Here is an 18,253-nt window from a genome sequence, read left to right as displayed (position 1 = left end):
AATTGAACCACTCTTATAACACAATTATTTTATTTAATTAATCTATTTACATGTACATTCTTTATATGTTGGTAAATGTAACCTGCATACCAATAATGCTAATTTTAAAGGAAAAATTACTGACATATTGTCTGCATTACTATCTGCTTCAACAACTATCTGTCTAATCAATTGGATCAAGAATTAAAATGAAACTTAATATGCATAAAATGCATGCATTAGTTTTATCGTTACTTAAATGTAGTGTACTACCAATGGAGGTTAATACCATGCTTCGCTGCAGCTTCTTTAAAGAAACCAAACACACATTCTCGCTACTAATGGAGATATTCATCTTATCAAATTCATCTAGCAAGCACCATGCTCATTCAATGTTTCTAAAATATTTGTATACACGAAACAAAATCACAATATACCTTAAAAAAACTTGACTTGATCAACTACTTGACCCGTCCGGCTTGTTCATGTTGTTTCCTCTACAAATTAAAAGACAAGACAGTATGGCTTTCAACCTTGAACTCACCACTGATGTTGATGTTAACAATAATAACTGTAGGATAAAAAGAGCTTTATACTAGAGAAGATTAATAATTCCCTAAACATTTTCAAGTTAAAAATCGCTTCAACGTTACGTATCTGATCATGTTTATTCTCAGATAATGTTTAGTTAATAACCGGTTGCTGAATAAAATCCCTTGATCTTGCATACTCTTTCGGTACAGGAAGATTCAGTTCTGAGCAAACGAATCGTATTATCTCCCCGGTTACAGCCCCAAAAGACAACTTGTTTAGTGTCACAGTAATAGCAAACCTATTATGTATATCACAGTATCCTGTAGAGCCCCCTATACCCGAGTGACCAAACCCAATTATAGACCCATCGGTTGTCTGAACCCGTCTAAACCCGAGCCCAAATCTCCCATTCGGGATGATCAAATCCTTATAATCTCCACTTCCCAGAAAAGCGTCATGAACTTTTGTTTTAGGGTGTGTAAAGATATTAGTGTTGAATTCTTCACTTATATCATCGGTTTCTTGTATTCTGATATAAAGATCGGATTTTGAACTTGTGAAACCGTCTTTTTGATTGATAGAAGTTTTCTTCGAAAGGAATGTGGGGCGGTGAGGATGATTTCCAAGTGGCGGGAGGGAAGAGGAGGAATGACGTGGCAGGACAACCCCGCCATCCACGAGGGCAGCATAGTAGCGGGCCACTGCACGGGCCGAGAAGTGTCCGTTTGCGGCTGGTATTATCGCACGGCGAACATTGAGCAAATTGGATAATGGAATAAGGCTCGCTATCAATTCGAATGTGAACGAGGAAGGTAGGGCGGTGGAGATTGAGCTGATCCTGGTGATGTCGGGTTTTGGGGCTAATCTACTGATATCACTTGTATCGAGTGTAAGAGTTGCAAGCCGAGATTCCACACCTGAAACGAGTTTAGAAGCAACTTATTATAAACGAGCAAGTGGTGAAAATTGTGACTAGGGTGCAGGGGTGGCTCGTGGGACAGCGAAAACAAGTTAGGGCTTTAGGCCACACTTAATTAAGGCCCCCAAGTCCAAGAAAAATATTATATATAGATATATTATAATGAGTAAAGTAATCTTAAAGTAATGTATTGGTGTTATGGTAAACTTGGTTGTTACTAAAGTATAGGTTATAAGTTCAAAACTTATAATAAGCAAATTTTTTTTCTTAACAATTGTTATGAAAAGGCCCCAAAATCTTGTTTAGATTTAGGCCTCCATACTCGTTGAGCCGGCCTTGCTAGGGTGTAAATGAGCCAAACCGCTCATGAGCTACTGGAAATCGGCTCACTAAAAGCTGGAATCGAGCCGGGCTCAAGCCTAAAAATTAGCTTGTTTAATAAACAAATCCTAGCTCGAACTAGCTCGCAAGCCTAAACGAGCCATTTCTTTATATAATTTTTGTTCATTATATTAAAATTAAAAATATTTTTATGACAATAATTATTATATCTAAAAATATGAAAAATATAACTAAATAATATATATTATGTTATATACAAAATTTAGAATTCAAATATAATATATATAACTATACATGTATGTGTATTAATTAAACATTAATAAATGAGCCAAGCCTGAGCTTCGCTTATCGAGCTCAAGCTGGCTCGCGAGCATAGACAAGCCTAGGATTTCCATAGCTTATATTTAATATATTAATTATTATTTTTTATAACAATCACTCTTATATATAAAAGTATGATAAAAATAACTAAATATGCATATAAAGGTTATAATCAAAATAAATATAAATAATTTTAAATGCATATAACTTAATTAATAAATAATAAAAGAGCCGAGCTCGAGCTTGAAAAACTACGTAGGAGCCAAGCTCAAGCTTTAGAGATAAAGCTCAAGCTCTCATAAGTTAAACAAGCTCGGGCTTAGCTCGTTCATACCATTTGTGGAGAACCATACCAGGAGGAATCCCTATATAAAGTTCGCCTTCAACGTTTAGTGGGCGAACAAAAGCTTCCTCCAGAATATCCTGAAACTTCTTACCGGATGCATGCTACATGTTCATAATAACGAAAAAACTATAAGAGCATCACAGGTTTTTTTAAGGAAATGAACATACAAGGGTGTGTGACGGTACCTCAATGATTCCACCGCATAGCCAACCAAATGATAAATGATGATATAACTGTTCACGGCCAGGTTGAGTCTCGGGTGCAACCATAGCAATGCGTTTTAGACACTCTTCCCAGTCACAATATAACATAGGATCCTCCTCAGCAATGCCAGCTAGAGCGTTGTGCAAACCAGCTGTGTGATTAAGTATATGATTAACTTTTATTTGATCTTTCCCATTTGCACCAAACTCGGGCCAAATGTTTGTAACGTTTTCATCAAGCTTTAGTTTCCTATAATGAAATTGCATATTGTTGTTACTAAAATAGGGATAAGTTTTAATACTGTTCTAAATTCTAATAAAACCAATTCTACTTTTTTCTTACTGTAATAACCACTCGATTTTCATTATTGTTCTAGTGTTTAATTGGGAAACTTTTCATAGTTGTTTAAACTGAACTAAATAGAACAATTATGAAATTTGTTATTGTTTAGTGACTTTTTTCCTTTAAAAAACCCTCCTACTTCACGTTTAACTTTCAAATAAATAATACCTAAATAGTAACCAAGTTTCATATATGTTACACTTAATTTTTAAAAATTTTAAACTTAGTTACTTTTCACAATTGTTTTAAGTTAAATACCCTAAATGGAACAATATTGAAACTTGGTTAATATTTAGTCTCTCTTTTTCTTCGCAGTTGTCTCTACTTCATGTTAAATTTGAAAACAATTACTGAATAGCTCTATCCTCATGGATAGAGGTAAGGTTTAACTACATCACACCCTCTCATACCCTATTAAATAGCTTTTGCTATTTGTGGGATTTACCAGGTATGATTGTTGTTGTTTAACCAACTTTCATAGTTTATTGAATTTTAATACTTTATAGAAAGTTTCACAATAACGGAACACCACTGAAACTTGAGTGGTTATTGTAATTAGAAAAAAAGTGTATGTGACTTTAGTCAAACACAGAAGAAACTTGTTATTACTTGGTGGAATATCCCTACGAAATATATATGGTTTCCATACAGATGAACTTGGTATATGATCAGTTGAGAGAGAATTGTATACGAAGAGTTGTATTTGTGATCTTCAATAGATAATTTACAAAGGGTATAAATAAGATACTAAGTAATACAAAGAGTCCTCTAGTTATGTTATGACTAATATAAAAAGCCGTCTAATATTCCCCCTCAAGCGAAGGCCGAGAATCGACTTGTAGCTTGGACCTTAAAAGGAGAAAGTGTTCAGACGGTAGTGGCTTCGTGAAGATGTCAGCAATTTGTTCGTGTGTAGAGATAAACTGCATAGATAGTTTACTTTGAGCAACCTTTTCTCGAACGAAATGGGAATCAACTTCTACATGTTTTGTTCGAGCATGAAAACCGGATTTGCTAATGGATACGTAGCGCCTAGATTATCACACCACAAGGTTGGAGTAGATGCCACATGAAGACGAAGCTCGCAAAGAAGAGTTTTAGCCAAGTTAGTTCAACAACCAACCGTATCTGCTAGTGCTTTGTACTCTGATTCGTTGATGACCGAGATACAGTTCGTTGTTTTCGAGCTCACCACGAGACTAAGTTGGAGCCAAGATAGATGGCAAATCCCCCTGTGTGGATCGACGATCGTCAGGACACAACCCAATCAACATCGGAGAATGCGCTTAAGGATTTAAGTTGCATCAGTATAAGCATGTAACCGAAAACCTAAGTTGTGAGTTAACAAAAGATCAAAACCAGATGTGCCGGTGACGGACTTTGTAACCGCGAAGGTGATATGAGGTCTGGTCAAGGTAACATATTGTAAAGCACCAACAATTTGGCGATACTTGACCGGATCAGCCAAGGGGGCACTATCACCAACATCGAGATTAGCTGATGTAGTAATCGGTGATGAGACTGGTTTGGTAGACGAGAGCCCAGTGCGTTCAAGCAGTTCAAGGATGTATTTCTTTTGTGAGAGAACTATGTCACGTCCTTTGTGGGTAATCTCAATACCCAAAAAAATAAGAGAGAGGGCCCATGTCTTGAGCCGTAAAAGAGTGGCTTGTTAACTGTCAAGATAATGTCGTCAACGTAAACGAGCATATAAATAAGTGTACCTTTTGTAGGTCCCGACACCAGATCCGAAAACAAATTGATTTTGTTCTTGATAAGCGATCGAGACGGGTGCTGTGAAATCAAACGACTAAACAAAGACAAATAAAGATAGTATAAATGAACGACCTCGTTATCAGATAAAAGATTTATAATATTAAACGAAATGATCCCACCCAAGGTGAGCTCCCCTTGGGTGGGTGAAAACACCATACAAAACATACACATAAATAAAACAAGGTCCTATTTGTAGCAAAAGACAAATATTCTAGAAGATCTCCCCAAGCTAAACGCGTGCACCAAAGCTCTCGTCTCGTATCCGGAATTCTAGCCGACATCACCTATTTGATTAACCAATAAATATATAACGATTTTTGTCACATTGATATCACAAGTCACATTTTTGGCCTTACAGTCACCCCCTTGGCTTGTGATATCAAAACTTTTTCAAACCGTGTCTTGGATCTTCACAAATCACCTGATAAACCGAAGCCTCTTTGTTTCAATTCACCCCTTAAAGGTATGACCCACCTATATTTAATCTTGAAGTAGTTCTCGCTTCTTTATCCACTCTCTCGGATCTTAAGTTGTATATAGGAATGAGATAGGCTCGAATATCCACAAATCAATCTCGAATTAACGGCTTCATCGATCAAATGACAAAACTTATTAATTCCTCTTTATATCCAAATCCGTATCCAATTTGTTCAAAGTTGACCCCACAGATCCAACTTCTCGAACGCCTTGAAATATATATAAAAATAGCAAGCTTTGAACACGGTCAAACAATGACGAAAGCCAGATCAACTTTGACTTTCTTCAGTTTTAGTTAATCCAACAAATAATTATTTCTCCCCTCCAAATTTATATTTATTGAATCAGGCCCAAAAATTAAATCCATCAGCCTAAGAAATAAATGATCAGCCCAGCTCAACCCATTTATATTTATTGAATCAGGCCCAAAAATTAAATCCATCAGCCAAAGAAATAAATGATCAGCCCAGCTCAACCCATCTTTTCTTTTAATCAGGTCCAACACAACAAACTAGTCCCAAGCTAAGTAGCATGGGAACGGGTACGGGACCAGGATACGGGGAACTTACGGGTACGGGAAACGACAAAAATCAAAAATCCAAGATACGGGTACGGCGACGATACGACAAAAAAGAATATAAAAAAATACAAATATATATTGTTTTAAGAATTGAATACGTTAGTTAACATGTAGGGTTACAAATGAAATATACAAATCTAGAAAAACTAGATTAAAGAAAAAACACCTTTTTATGTAAAAGTTTAAATGTTTTAGGAATTAGATTCATACAAGTGAAACATAAAAGGGTTAAATGTTAAAAAACCAAAACTTAGTTTAAACTTAAAAACCTATAAAAAGTTAACAGCCGTCACATTCAGCCTGTATCTTCTTCCTACTGCTCCGGCGCCGGAATCTCCGTTTCGGAAACTTCGAACACGTCGTACCCAAAGCCCAAATACGTATTACATCTCGTCCCTAATTTTCGGAAACGGCCGGGAAGCGTTTCAGCGGCGTTGTCCCCGGCGCATCCCCGGGACAAGGACTCCACCTCCTTCGGCTTTTCAGTGCAACAGAGGGCCCGAGTATTAAAATTAGCCCAGGCCCAAATCATTTTAGAACTAGATTAGGGCACAAACAAAACAATTTATTGCTTCAATACTGCTGCCATCTTCTTCAGACCGACCTCCAGTGACGGCTGCCGGAAAACCCGTCGGACTCCATCACTCATTTCCAGCTACCGAACCGCAACTCCACCTCACCACTTCCAGTCTACTGCCTGCAATCTTGCCGGAGCTGCCGTTGTTTCTGGCACACCACTCACCAGAAAACAAAGTTCTGGTAACACCACCCGCCGTACATCAACAACATCAGAGATTACCATTATTCACCGGAAAAACAAGCTCCCATGAGTCACCATCAAATGCAGTCATCGTCATCAACCATCGGTGCCCTCACCACTCACCACCACCAAACATCACCGGCGACCCTCTAGCTTGATAGGCGTTCACCGGAGAACCTTGTTCCAGCCATCGCCATTAAACGTCGTCATCATCACCACGAACCACTTCCTGGATTCACCGGCGACGGCAACGACCACCCCTCTTCATGTCAGTTCAGAGCAAAAACGAACATCGAAGAACAAGATTCAATAAAAAAATTTGATGATTATGAATATATCTAACTGTTTTCAGTTCAACACCTATGAACAAACCCACTGTTCTTCACAAACCTTCATAAAACTTCACAAAACCCCTAAAACGAACCTCAAAACTTTGCTGAGAATCCAGATCTAGAAACACAGGACGAAATTTGAGCACTTTATTTCCCCTACTCTTCAAACTTTATTTCTAAACATCAAACTTTATTTCCAAAACTTCAAGAAATTAACGTCCTGGTTCGGGTAATCGTGGAATTAGAACCTGAATATCAAGAACAAAGTTGAATAACTTGATTCAAACCCACTCTGATACCAAGTGTAGGTCCCGACACCGGATCCGACAAACGAACAAATTTTGTTCTTGATAAACGATCGAGACGGGTGTGATGAAACAAGCGATCGAATGAAGATTTGAAGACAATTATAGATAATATAAACGAATGATCTCATTATTGGATAAAAGATTTATAATATTAAACGAACCGATCCCACCCAACCCAAGGTGAGCTCCAATTGGGTGGATGAAAACACCATACAAAACACAAACATAAATAAAACAACAAGGTCCTATTTATAGCAAAAGACAAATATTCTAGAAGATCTCCTACCCGTTAAAGCTAAGCGCGTGCACCGAAGCTCCCGTCTCGGATCCAGAATTCTAGCCGACATCACCAATTTGATTAAGCAATATATATAACAAGTTATGTCACATTGATATCACAAGTTACATTTTTGTCCTTACACCTTTCAATGAATAAATGAAAAGAGAGGGTCGGTTTTCGATCCCTTGAACCCAAGAGTTGTCAACGCCAGAGACAAGTGCTGGAACCAAGCTTGAGGGGACCGCTTTAGACCATATAATGATTTGGGGTAGCAGGCATATATGATCAGGTCTGGTTGAGTCAACGAAAGACTGGGTTGATATGGAGTGGACTGTGAGGAAGGGCTGGTTGGGGCTGAGTAGTGGGTTGGTGTTGGAGATGTTATAGGTGATGTAGCTTACATAGGAGACTGTTGTTGTGTAGATATGTTGTGCTGTTGTTGGGATTTTTGTATTGAAATTGGGTCAGATTGTGGTGAGAAGTGAGGAGTTGGGTAGGCCAAGACATAGGGATTGGAAGATTATGTTAAGGATTTATCACTAGAACGGATGTGAAAAGGAAAAAAACTGTTCATTAAACCGAACATGTTGGCCTATGTAGATTCAATCAGAATCAGGATCAAAGCACCGATACCCGTGGTGAGGGTTACTATATCCAAGGAAAGCGCACGATGTCGATTGAAAATCCATCTTGCATTTATTGTAGGGACGAAGATGAGGGAAGCACTGCCAACCAAAAACTCGAAGGAATGAGAAGTCAAGTTTGTGTTTGAATAGTTGATTGAAAGGAGAGGTTCTGGTATTCGTAAAGGATGGCATTCGATTAATAAGATAAACCATCGTGTCAAAAGCGAAGTGCCAAAAACATTGTGGGACATTAGATTGAGCTAGTAAAGTAAGCCCGGTTCAAGTGTTCGTACGAGTGCGTCGTTTGAAACCCATGTTGCATAATTAGGGTTTGGTGATGGCTGTGTTGTGGCATCATCCTTCCCTGATGAAGTTGTTGGGAGGATTTGTGACAGACAAGGTATGGTTCCGTCAATCTATCCGAACAAATTGTTGGTAACAAGGAAGGGTTGTATGATAGCTTTCCAATACCCATAGTTTGTGGGAGATTGAGTGAAGCCGAATTTGTGAGAATAGTGTGTGAGGTTTTGTCACTTGTATAGCATGTTGTGAGAAGAGCCATCGATTGTATGGTGGCAACCGGCGATTGTATGGTGGTTGTGTGTGGCAGAAAGCTAGCTGGCTCTTATACCAAGATTTACTTGGTATGTGATCAGTTGAGAGAATTGTATATGAAGAGTTGTATATGTGATATTCAATAGATGATTTACAAGGGGTATAAATAAGATACTAAGTAATGCAAAGAGTCCTCTAGTTATGATTAATATAAAAGCTGTCTAATACATATAAACACAAGAACATACCCTTTATCAACCAACCAATGTACCATTCCAGCTGTGACTCCCTTACTTACAGAGTAAACAGGAAATAAGCTATCGGGCTGAACGGGACGAGGATCGTATTTTCCCAGTACTCCAGCTGCAGTATCAATTATCACTTGCCCATCTTTGTACGCACAAACCTAGCCGTTGCACAAATAAATAATCATATTTCATCCACATATAATAACAATAACAATAACAATAATAATAATGGCACACACCTGAATTCCAAGTATTCTATCAGCCTTTCCCAAGTCAACCAAAAAATGCCTCAAATTGGCCTCTACATCAGAATGTACCGGACTATCATGCACCCAGTTAGGGTTTGTGGATGGTCCATGATTCATGTCACTAAAACAGAATAATATAGTTCATAATAAAGGGTATAAAATATGAACGTATGATTGCACATGACTCACGCAACTAGACAAAATCATACCTTTTCAAAACGGATTCGGCGAACGGTCTCATGATACTTAGATAGCTTATGCGAACATTCATTGAGGATGAAAGCCCTGAAATAATTTAGAATGTTATAAATAATTTGGACGTGTGATTTACAAAGATTTACTATATTATTTAAATAATCTGAAGGACTGATAAGAAGAAACCTCTTAGCAAATTTAGGACCCTTGAGAAAATTACAATGTCTCCTGGAAAGGCATCAATCTGGAAGATAACATAACATTTAATTAGTTACAATAATAATTACAAATTCGCCCTGATTGCGGTGCTTGCATATAATGTATATATGTGTGAACCCTCGGGTGGGCGAAAGTGAAATTGCACTAATTTTGACGTTATTTTACTAATCTCATGAAAATAACGTTAAAAGCGGCGGAAGGTTAATCAGGCATCATGTGGTGGCGTTGATAGCCGAAAGACAAGGGTGCATGCACTAATCGGCGGTGCCCCGATGATTGAGTGTTATGTGTCTTATGTCCAAGGCTTGATGCAAAACTACTATTGAGCTGGGGGTCTCACCGGAAGCAGCCTCTCTATTCCTAAAGGGTAGAGGTAAGGCTGTCTACATCTTACCCTCCTCAGACCCTACCATAGCTTTGCTATTAATGGGATATACTGAGTACGATGATGATGATGATGATGATGATGATGAATAATAATTACAAATATATACTCTAGGAAAATAAATTAACTTACGGGATTAAAGCGTTTAACTTGTTTCTTGTCAAGTTTCATCTTTTCTTGTATAATTTTCATATTTTTTGCTCTCTGCTCCGCCAAAGATTTCATATTTTCCTAAACCAAAAAGAATGATTGGTTTTGAACAAATTAGAGATGGTCTTAGGCTAATAAACTGTTAACTAATTGGTGCCACTTACAATTGCTTCAGTTGCTGGTGTAGTAGCCCGGAAAAACACATTTGTTACCTCCATAGCTTGTTCTGGCATGTCAAGGCGCAACTTAAGCCCCATCTCAGCAAATGCAGACAAAAGAGCTACATGATCACCCTGAAACAACAGATGTTATTGATGATGAAGTTGTTTTGAGTGTTTGATAAATTCTGATTGTTTAATTAATTAATGCTTACAAAAAGTGACATTTTTTTCTAATGAAGTTTGTCAGTTGGGAATAGAATTGTTCTAAATTAGGTTAAAAGAAGATGTAAATAAGTAGATTTATTTTACCCTCCATAATCAATTTTTATGCAATTGGTATGCAACTCAATGCTAAAATCCGGTTATGTAAATAGCAAAAGCAAAATATGTTATCCAATGTGATTTTAAATCACAATAATCAGATAATTAGTTTCACTAAGTTAAAAAATTATCTGCATGCCTAAAGTTCACCAAGAACCATATTAAGAAAAAACTTTATATATTTGATACATTAAATTATTGGGCAAATTAAAGTTTCCTCCTTTACGCTTGGCGTTACTTGCAGATTGTGTCCTTAAACTTCAATAAGTACAAAAAAAGGTCCCTAAAGTTCATATGTTGTTGCAGTTTTCGTCCTTTCGGCAAGGACAAAGTGCATTTAATGAAACTTACTGATAATTTTAACCTTGGTTAGTGGAAAGGACGAAAACTATGCCAACATATAAACTTTAAGGATGTTTTTTTAACTTGATGAAGCTTTTAGGACACGATCTCAACTAACCTTAAACCTAAAGAACGAAAACTGTAATTTAACCTAAGTTATATCTACCTATCTACCTATACTAATAAACAAAAATAACGAGGATGATGTGTCATAACCACATTCAATCCTAGGTTTAATTTACCTCCTACTTTCCAATCTCTACTCTACTTAATCCGTGAATTGGCAAGACCCATTAGTTGTAACCCATATAAAAAAAATGTACTTAATGTAATTTAAATCACATTAACTTTTACTAACCCATTACATCTAATTTTACTATTAGATATAGAAAGTTTCACCATGATTTATCGAAAAAATATATAAACTATTGAATATAATCAAATATTGAATTGTTAAATTAGTTAAATAATGATTTACGAACCATTATCATATAATAATTAGTGACCTATGTTTAAATAGATATTTAATTATGTGTGTACTTCAAATTTTGTTGAATGAATACAATATTTTTAATCTTACAATTTATAAAACACTATTTGAGGTTACATGATTATTTGGTTGGAAAAGAGTCTGCTTATAGTTTATATTCCATAGTTCGCAAACAACACTATTTGGGGTTACAAGATTATTCATAAACCTAACAATATTGTTACACGTATCAATGTTGTCAATGGATGATCCGTGGACATCCATTATCATAGACTTTATGACATCACTATTAAATCAATTTTGTTACACGTATCAATGTTGTCAAGGGATGATAGGATATTTTTGGATGATTATGAAATCTTGAGTAAAACATTAAGATTTGAGTTTATTATGGTTGTTAATGATTGATTTGTGAATGTTGTTTTGAGCTTTTAAATACAACATGAAGATATTAAGTACACCCTGCTTGCGATGCGCGCATATAATGTATATATGTGTGAACCCTCGGGTGGGCAAAAGTAAAAGTGCACTAATTTTGACGTTATTTTACTAATATCGTGAAAATAACGTTAAAAGTGGCGGAAGGTTAATCAGGCATCATGTGGTGGCGTTGATAGCCGAAAGACAAGGGCACATGCACCAATCAGCCGGTGTCCCTGATGATTGAGTGCTATGTGCCTTATGTCCAAGGCTTGATGCAAAACTACTATCGAGCCGGGGGTCTCACCGGAAGCAGCCTCTCTATCCCTATGGGATAGAGGTAAGGCTGTCTACATCTTACCCTCCTCAGACCCTACCATAGCATTGCTATTGGTGGGATATACTGAGTACGATGATGATGAAGATATTAAGTAATTGATGCATGTTTAATTTATAATCTATTTTGAAGGGGTAATCTGTGTTATGTTTGAATCAAAAGTATCACCTTTTATGTATAAACCATTAGAGATGGTGAAATTAGTTTGTTACCACAACAAAATTATAGAGATTAGAGTCTTTAGTTAACATGTTGCAATTGTGACTTTTCATGTTTAATAAGGTTCTGTGACTTTTTATGGGATATTATGGCATAAGGTTTGCATATTATGTTAGGTAAAGGGATTTTGGATGTTCGTATAGCATAAAAGTAATGAGCTTCCGGTGTATTTACTACCGAATGAGTCAATGAGTTTGGTCAAATCGGGCCAATTTAAAAAAATGAATTTGGTTATGGTCAAAATGGGTTTAGGTTGAAACAGACAACTTTTTGGTTTTGGTCAAAACGTTTCGAGTCAAAATTTGATTAGGCAGAGTTGAGTAGCCTCTAATCGAAGTTATCAATACCATGTAATGCACTTTTAACATAATCATGTTCTTGGTTTACCTTTAAAATTTTAAAAGAAATGATTTGTTTCAAATAATTCATTGTATTAATTTACACATTGACAAAGCCCGTGTAATACACGGTTCAAGAGCTAGTAACTAGTATATACAAGAATGTACAAACCTCTGCAGCTGCAAGAAACATTTTTGCTAAGGCGTGTTTCACAGAGCTTGAAAGCAACTTTGTAAGCCCAAAATCAAGTAAAATTGGATGATGGGGAGGTTCTCTACTCACAAGAAAATTACCTGAAGATAGTCAAATAAATTTGACCAAAAAGTCAAACCAAAAACGTTCGAAGTAAGATAAAAACCTAATCGAGAGCAATGAGGGAAATGAGAGAATACCCGGATGAGGATCACCATTAAAAAACCCATCAACATAAATTTGATGCGCATATGCACGCGTAATTTCTTCAACAAGTTTTTGTTTATCAACACCAAGGTCTTCTAGGGCCCGAGAATCATTTAAACGTATCCCGTCCATATATTCTAAAACGAGCACTTTCTCAGTAGACTGGTAATAAAACTATTATTAGCAAGTCAAATACTATTTGTGGCACTAGACAATACAAACACAAGTACTGTAATATCAATACCTGAATTATTTCTGGTATCAATACTTCCACGTTTTTAAATCTTTTGTCACGAACGTCCCTTTTGCAGCCAAGGTTTATAGACACTTTTCTGGTATTTTCTACAAGAACAAATTCATTAGACATTGAAAATAAACCAAAGTAATTATTAATATCATACCAGCTTCATGGTTAAAATCTAGTTCTTTAGGTGCTTCTCTGCACCATTCATCTATCATAGGGTTGAAGTCATACTGTGGTTCGGCCCATGCTATCCAGTTAACTATTGACTTTGCATTCTTCAAGTCCTGCGAAGTAATGTTAGATTATTACAATTTGGTCATTACGCATTATAATATTATATTATATTACATAATCCACAAAGTCTAATGATCTACCTCCAAGATTATAGTTTTGATGCCTTTATGTTGAACTTTAATAACCACCTCCTGCCCATCACGTAGAGTCGCACGGTGAACTTGAGCTATCTGCATATATTATTCTTTATATCTTATTATTTTATAATCTTACATTAAGCTTTCTGTAAAAGTATGCCTCACATTGCATAGCCACTAAACTTAATAAGGGTTCTTACCGATGCGGTTGCTAAAGGTACGCGAACAAAATTTATGAACAGGTTATCCATTGATTGACCCAATTGATTCTCTATTGTCTCACATACCTGATTCATGCAAAAGTAAGTGTTACATGTAATCATACATTTTACCATATTATAATTTGTGACCAAATTTTTTAACAAAGATAAATACCTCTTCTAAACCGCGAGGAGGAAGAGAGTCTTGTAACTGCTTCATAAGGCGAATGTAAGCCTCGGGAAGCACATCAGCCCGAGTAGATAAATATTGTCCCATTTTAACCCATAAACCTTCCAACTCGACGATTAACTTAAGTGCGCGTTTAGCATTCCGCTCATGAGCTCTCTCCCATAAACCATCCCGTTTCGATCTTTTTGTCAATTTCTCTCCGATCTGCTGCAACGCCTTGATCACCAAAAAACCAAAAATATAAACATTACAAGACTTCGGCTTTCTCATTAAATGCACAAATGAACAATATGCATACCTTGTAATCAAGGTATATGAATAATGCCAATGTGAAAACCTTCATTCGCCTCTTGTAGATGTTCCCGGACCCCATTGAATAAAGCTTAGCAAGTTCATTGAACAAAATAATAATTGTTGTGATCAGATAGTAAGGAAAACGCAGTAATCTCCGAACAAATGCCACGATGAGTTCCTGAATTCTCATATCTCCTTATATACCCACATAAAATAACCAAATGTATATATCAATAACCTTCATATATATATATATATTCATATTGTTATCATAATTCATATTAACATGTTGTTAAGAGTTAAAAACCCTAAAAGAAACCTAAGATCAGAGGTTTTGTAATCGTTAGTTTTCAATATATAAATCAATCAAAAGCCTTATCGATACATAGTCAAATTGCAAAATTGAACGTGCGAATCTAAATATCGATGACTCAATTAACGTTGGTGCAAAAGAACAAATACCTAGGACGATGTCGTTTGGTGATGACGTGGTCGAAGTGCACTGTTACGGCGACTGTAGATCGTTTGGGAGTTAATATTAGTGGCACCAGGCAAAACGTTCTGGGGAAGGACACGTGTCCGTCAGATTTGGCGACCATAACGGTAGATGCTTAAAACCTGTCGTTGATTTTTCGTTTTATAAATTGGATGCATGTGTTCCACGTGTTGAATTGAAGCAAACACAAAACCTAACTACCAATAGCTAGGATTTGATTCGGGTTTGGCTTTAGTGAAATTGAATTGTGAACAAACCTAACTACCAATAACTTAGTCACCGGTTTTGGTTGAGTTGGTTGTATTTTAAGCTTGGTAAAACAGGGTGGGGCAGTTGGTAACGAGTTAAAATGGTTTCGGGTCAAGACATATGTTGGGTCAAACAAGTTCTAGTCAAAACATATCGTTAGAAAATATGAAATCAGTTTGATTTGATTAAAAACGGGATTGAATTGAAATTATTCATTTAAAAAAAGTATCAAAATAGGTCCACCCGCAATATTTTTATATTGTTACTACTGGCGATGAGTGGATGTAATGATGGTGCCGACGATGGTTGTAGTAGCATCTACGGAGGTAATAGTGAGATCTCAATGCATGGGTGACAATTTGAGGAAAGGTGGTGGTGACAAGGGTAGTAGTGTTAATGGGCACGAGAGACATGGGGTAGTGTTACCAGCTATGTGGGTAGTGACAATGGAGCATCCGACAAGGGGTGGGGTGGTGTAGGCGGTTGTGAGGGACGAGGTGGTGCCGTTTTCTATGGCTACGGGCCGTGGAAGCCGTGGATGGTAAAGGCAGTGATAACAGCAACATATGAGCGACGTTTAAAACAAGCAAGGTGGTAACAAACAATGGACTGATGTTGATCTATCTAGAGTTATAATTCAAAGATCTTATATAAAAATAACTAGTATATTCTATTCGTCCCCTTACTAATCCAGGTAATATATTTGAAATTTGGTTAAATATTTTATCACTTTCCTTACTATTCTTTGCTCTTTAGTTTCCAACCAAACTTTTGTAAACGTCTCTTAAAGCCAAACATTCTACTAATAATTCATCATATTAGGTTATTGATTTATCTCTAGGAGGCTCACAAACACTTCTTGTGAGATTAAGGAATTCTTGTCATAGTTGAGGAACATTCGACCACTTGGCCTGCATTAGATCTTCTAACTGGCATAGAAGGGCTATGGTGTTGGCGCTTGGAAATGTGCATTAGACTTGGCCACCTATATGTTCATGTAACATCTCAAAAATTCCTCATTTAAGTTTGGGCCAAAAATGTCAATTCTGAAAGTTAGAGGACTAAAAATAAAAATTCTGGATTTCTAAGCCCATCGCGCTAAACGACGGGGTAATTAGAATCTCATCACGATACGTGATGGAAGTTCAGCAAAATCAAGGAAATGGCGGTTTCACACTACGCGACAGCCAAATCAAATGAACCATCGCGATACGTGATGACCATGTTAAGTTATCGAGCACACGTAGCGTGATCTTACGAATTGCGGCGTCGCGATATGCGACAGCCACATCCAGCCTCCATCGCTTACGCGATGAGAGCCAAAACTCACCTATAAAAGGGGAGCTACGGGTTTGAACCCAGTTCATCCCCAAACACCTTCCTAAAACACACTTAGTCTAGGAATATGTGCCCCAACTTTCTCGGAGAACTGACAGCTTATTCTTCGAAGTTCTTGCGAGTTACGAAGCCCCGAAGCCCTGTTAACATTCAACCCTCTCTCTTACCAAACTTCTACTGATGAATTGTTGTTCTTTTCTTCTTATCATTATTCTCAAGTGATCGTTTAAGGTGGGGGCTTCGTTTAAGTTATTTCAATATATAGTTATGATAGCTTAGACCTAGTCAAAGTTATAGTTTTTCACCTTGAAATATTATCATATTTAAAATAATATTTTACAAAGTAAATGACGTTAATTACTTCCACAAGAAGTAATATTAGCAAATTTATATATTTTGATGGGCATGCAGTAACTAGAAGGGGGTGTCACTAATAATAAGTTTCTTGCCTAACAAAAGTAATTTGTACAAATCTCAATCAACCGCGGGACCAGCATACTTACCTGGAGAAACTTACCAACGTGATAGAACCTATTATGCCAAAGCATGCTATTCCAAACGTCATATGTAAATACAAATATATTTTCATAAACAATCGTAACTTTATCAAGGTTAAACCAGACTTAAGGCCTGCAGCTTAATCAAGAAACACCATCAAGGTATTTATACAAACCTATTTTACTATAGGTTAACACAAACTGACAGGAAAGTTTTTCAAACATCACCGAACTGACAACTACATGTGAATGCGTTAAACCTTTTACAAACAGACATTTTTACTCTTGTAGTAAACATGTTGTTTATTATAAAGAGTCTGATAAACATTTGCATGAGATTACATGATCTCTAAAATTGTTACCATACAAAATAGAAAATGAAAGCAACTCAGACCGATTACACATGTGTCTGAATAAAAACATAACTGACTAAGCAGGCATGCAGATAAAGTCAGTCATAACCGGTTCTCCAATGGGTTAACAGGCTTAGAGAACTCTTGAATTGTGTGTGAGGACAGTGGTATAAATCCCAGGAATGACCAGCATTCATGCTGAGATTGTGAACAGAAAAATGTATTTGTATTTAACGACTATTATAAAAAGCTTTTAAAGTCATTCAACGCTTCACCAGCTCATCGCTAACGTTTTTTTTCCAACCATTGCATGTATTTAAGTGCAGGTAGCAATAGACAAGGATTAGAGTCATGATGATAGCCGCTCGCGATACAAAATGGCTCAATTTTGAATATATAATCCTTGTAATAATATAAAAACAATATTTTGTAACCAAATACTTGGTATTTAATTCCCGACTAAGTTTTCAATGCAAATTAATATTTTATAAAAGTCTTCCGCTAAAATAAACCCTCAACTCTGATATATTTACAAAACAGGTACCAACCGGGTGTCACACTTCTATGCCCTAAGTCGGGGTGTGACATGTTGGTATCAGAGCCATCAGTTTCAGCGAATTAGGTATTAATGCATTAGTACCTAAGCTTTAATAACTTGTTTAATAAGTAGGGATAAACAAATATTGGTAGTCTACCTATCCCTAAGTATAATCTGTGCAGATATCTTATACAAACTGTAACGTTCGTCAATTTTTGAACCCAAAACCCGACCCGTTTTAAACTTTTGGTAAAACCTGGATTTTTTAACATTTAAGTATTAAAAGTTTTACATCATAATCTCAACCACAATTGTCATTTAGGATATAA

General features: G+C 36.6%; 1 protein-coding gene across 1 annotated transcript; it reads right to left on the bottom strand.

The window, feature by feature from the left end:
* Window positions 1-663: 663 nt before the first annotated feature.
* On the bottom strand, window positions 664-14,692 carry LOC143536640 (uncharacterized). The gene is made up of 17 exons (XM_077030581.1): window positions 14,458-14,692; window positions 14,145-14,375; window positions 13,970-14,056; window positions 13,773-13,862; window positions 13,556-13,682; window positions 13,399-13,496; window positions 13,148-13,316; window positions 12,927-13,048; window positions 10,291-10,419; window positions 10,109-10,207; window positions 9,559-9,616; window positions 9,387-9,462; window positions 9,169-9,298; window positions 8,930-9,087; window positions 2,627-2,894; window positions 2,449-2,542; window positions 664-1,430 (listed from the first exon to the last, which is right to left on the bottom strand). Exons 1-17 carry the CDS (start codon window positions 14,641-14,643, stop codon window positions 664-666), a joined length of 2,889 nt encoding a protein of 962 aa, XP_076886696.1. The 5' UTR covers window positions 14,644-14,692.
* Between the last annotated feature and the right edge of the window lie 3,561 nt (window positions 14,693-18,253).

This window comes from Bidens hawaiensis, unplaced genomic scaffold, assembly GCF_021521415.1.
Source record: "Bidens hawaiensis isolate Kalapana, Puna unplaced genomic scaffold, B.hawaiensis_p1.1 tig00010855_1, whole genome shotgun sequence".
Lineage (NCBI taxonomy): Eukaryota > Viridiplantae > Streptophyta > Magnoliopsida > Asterales > Asteraceae > Bidens > Bidens hawaiensis.
This window is presented reverse-complemented; position numbering and strand designations above follow the sequence as displayed.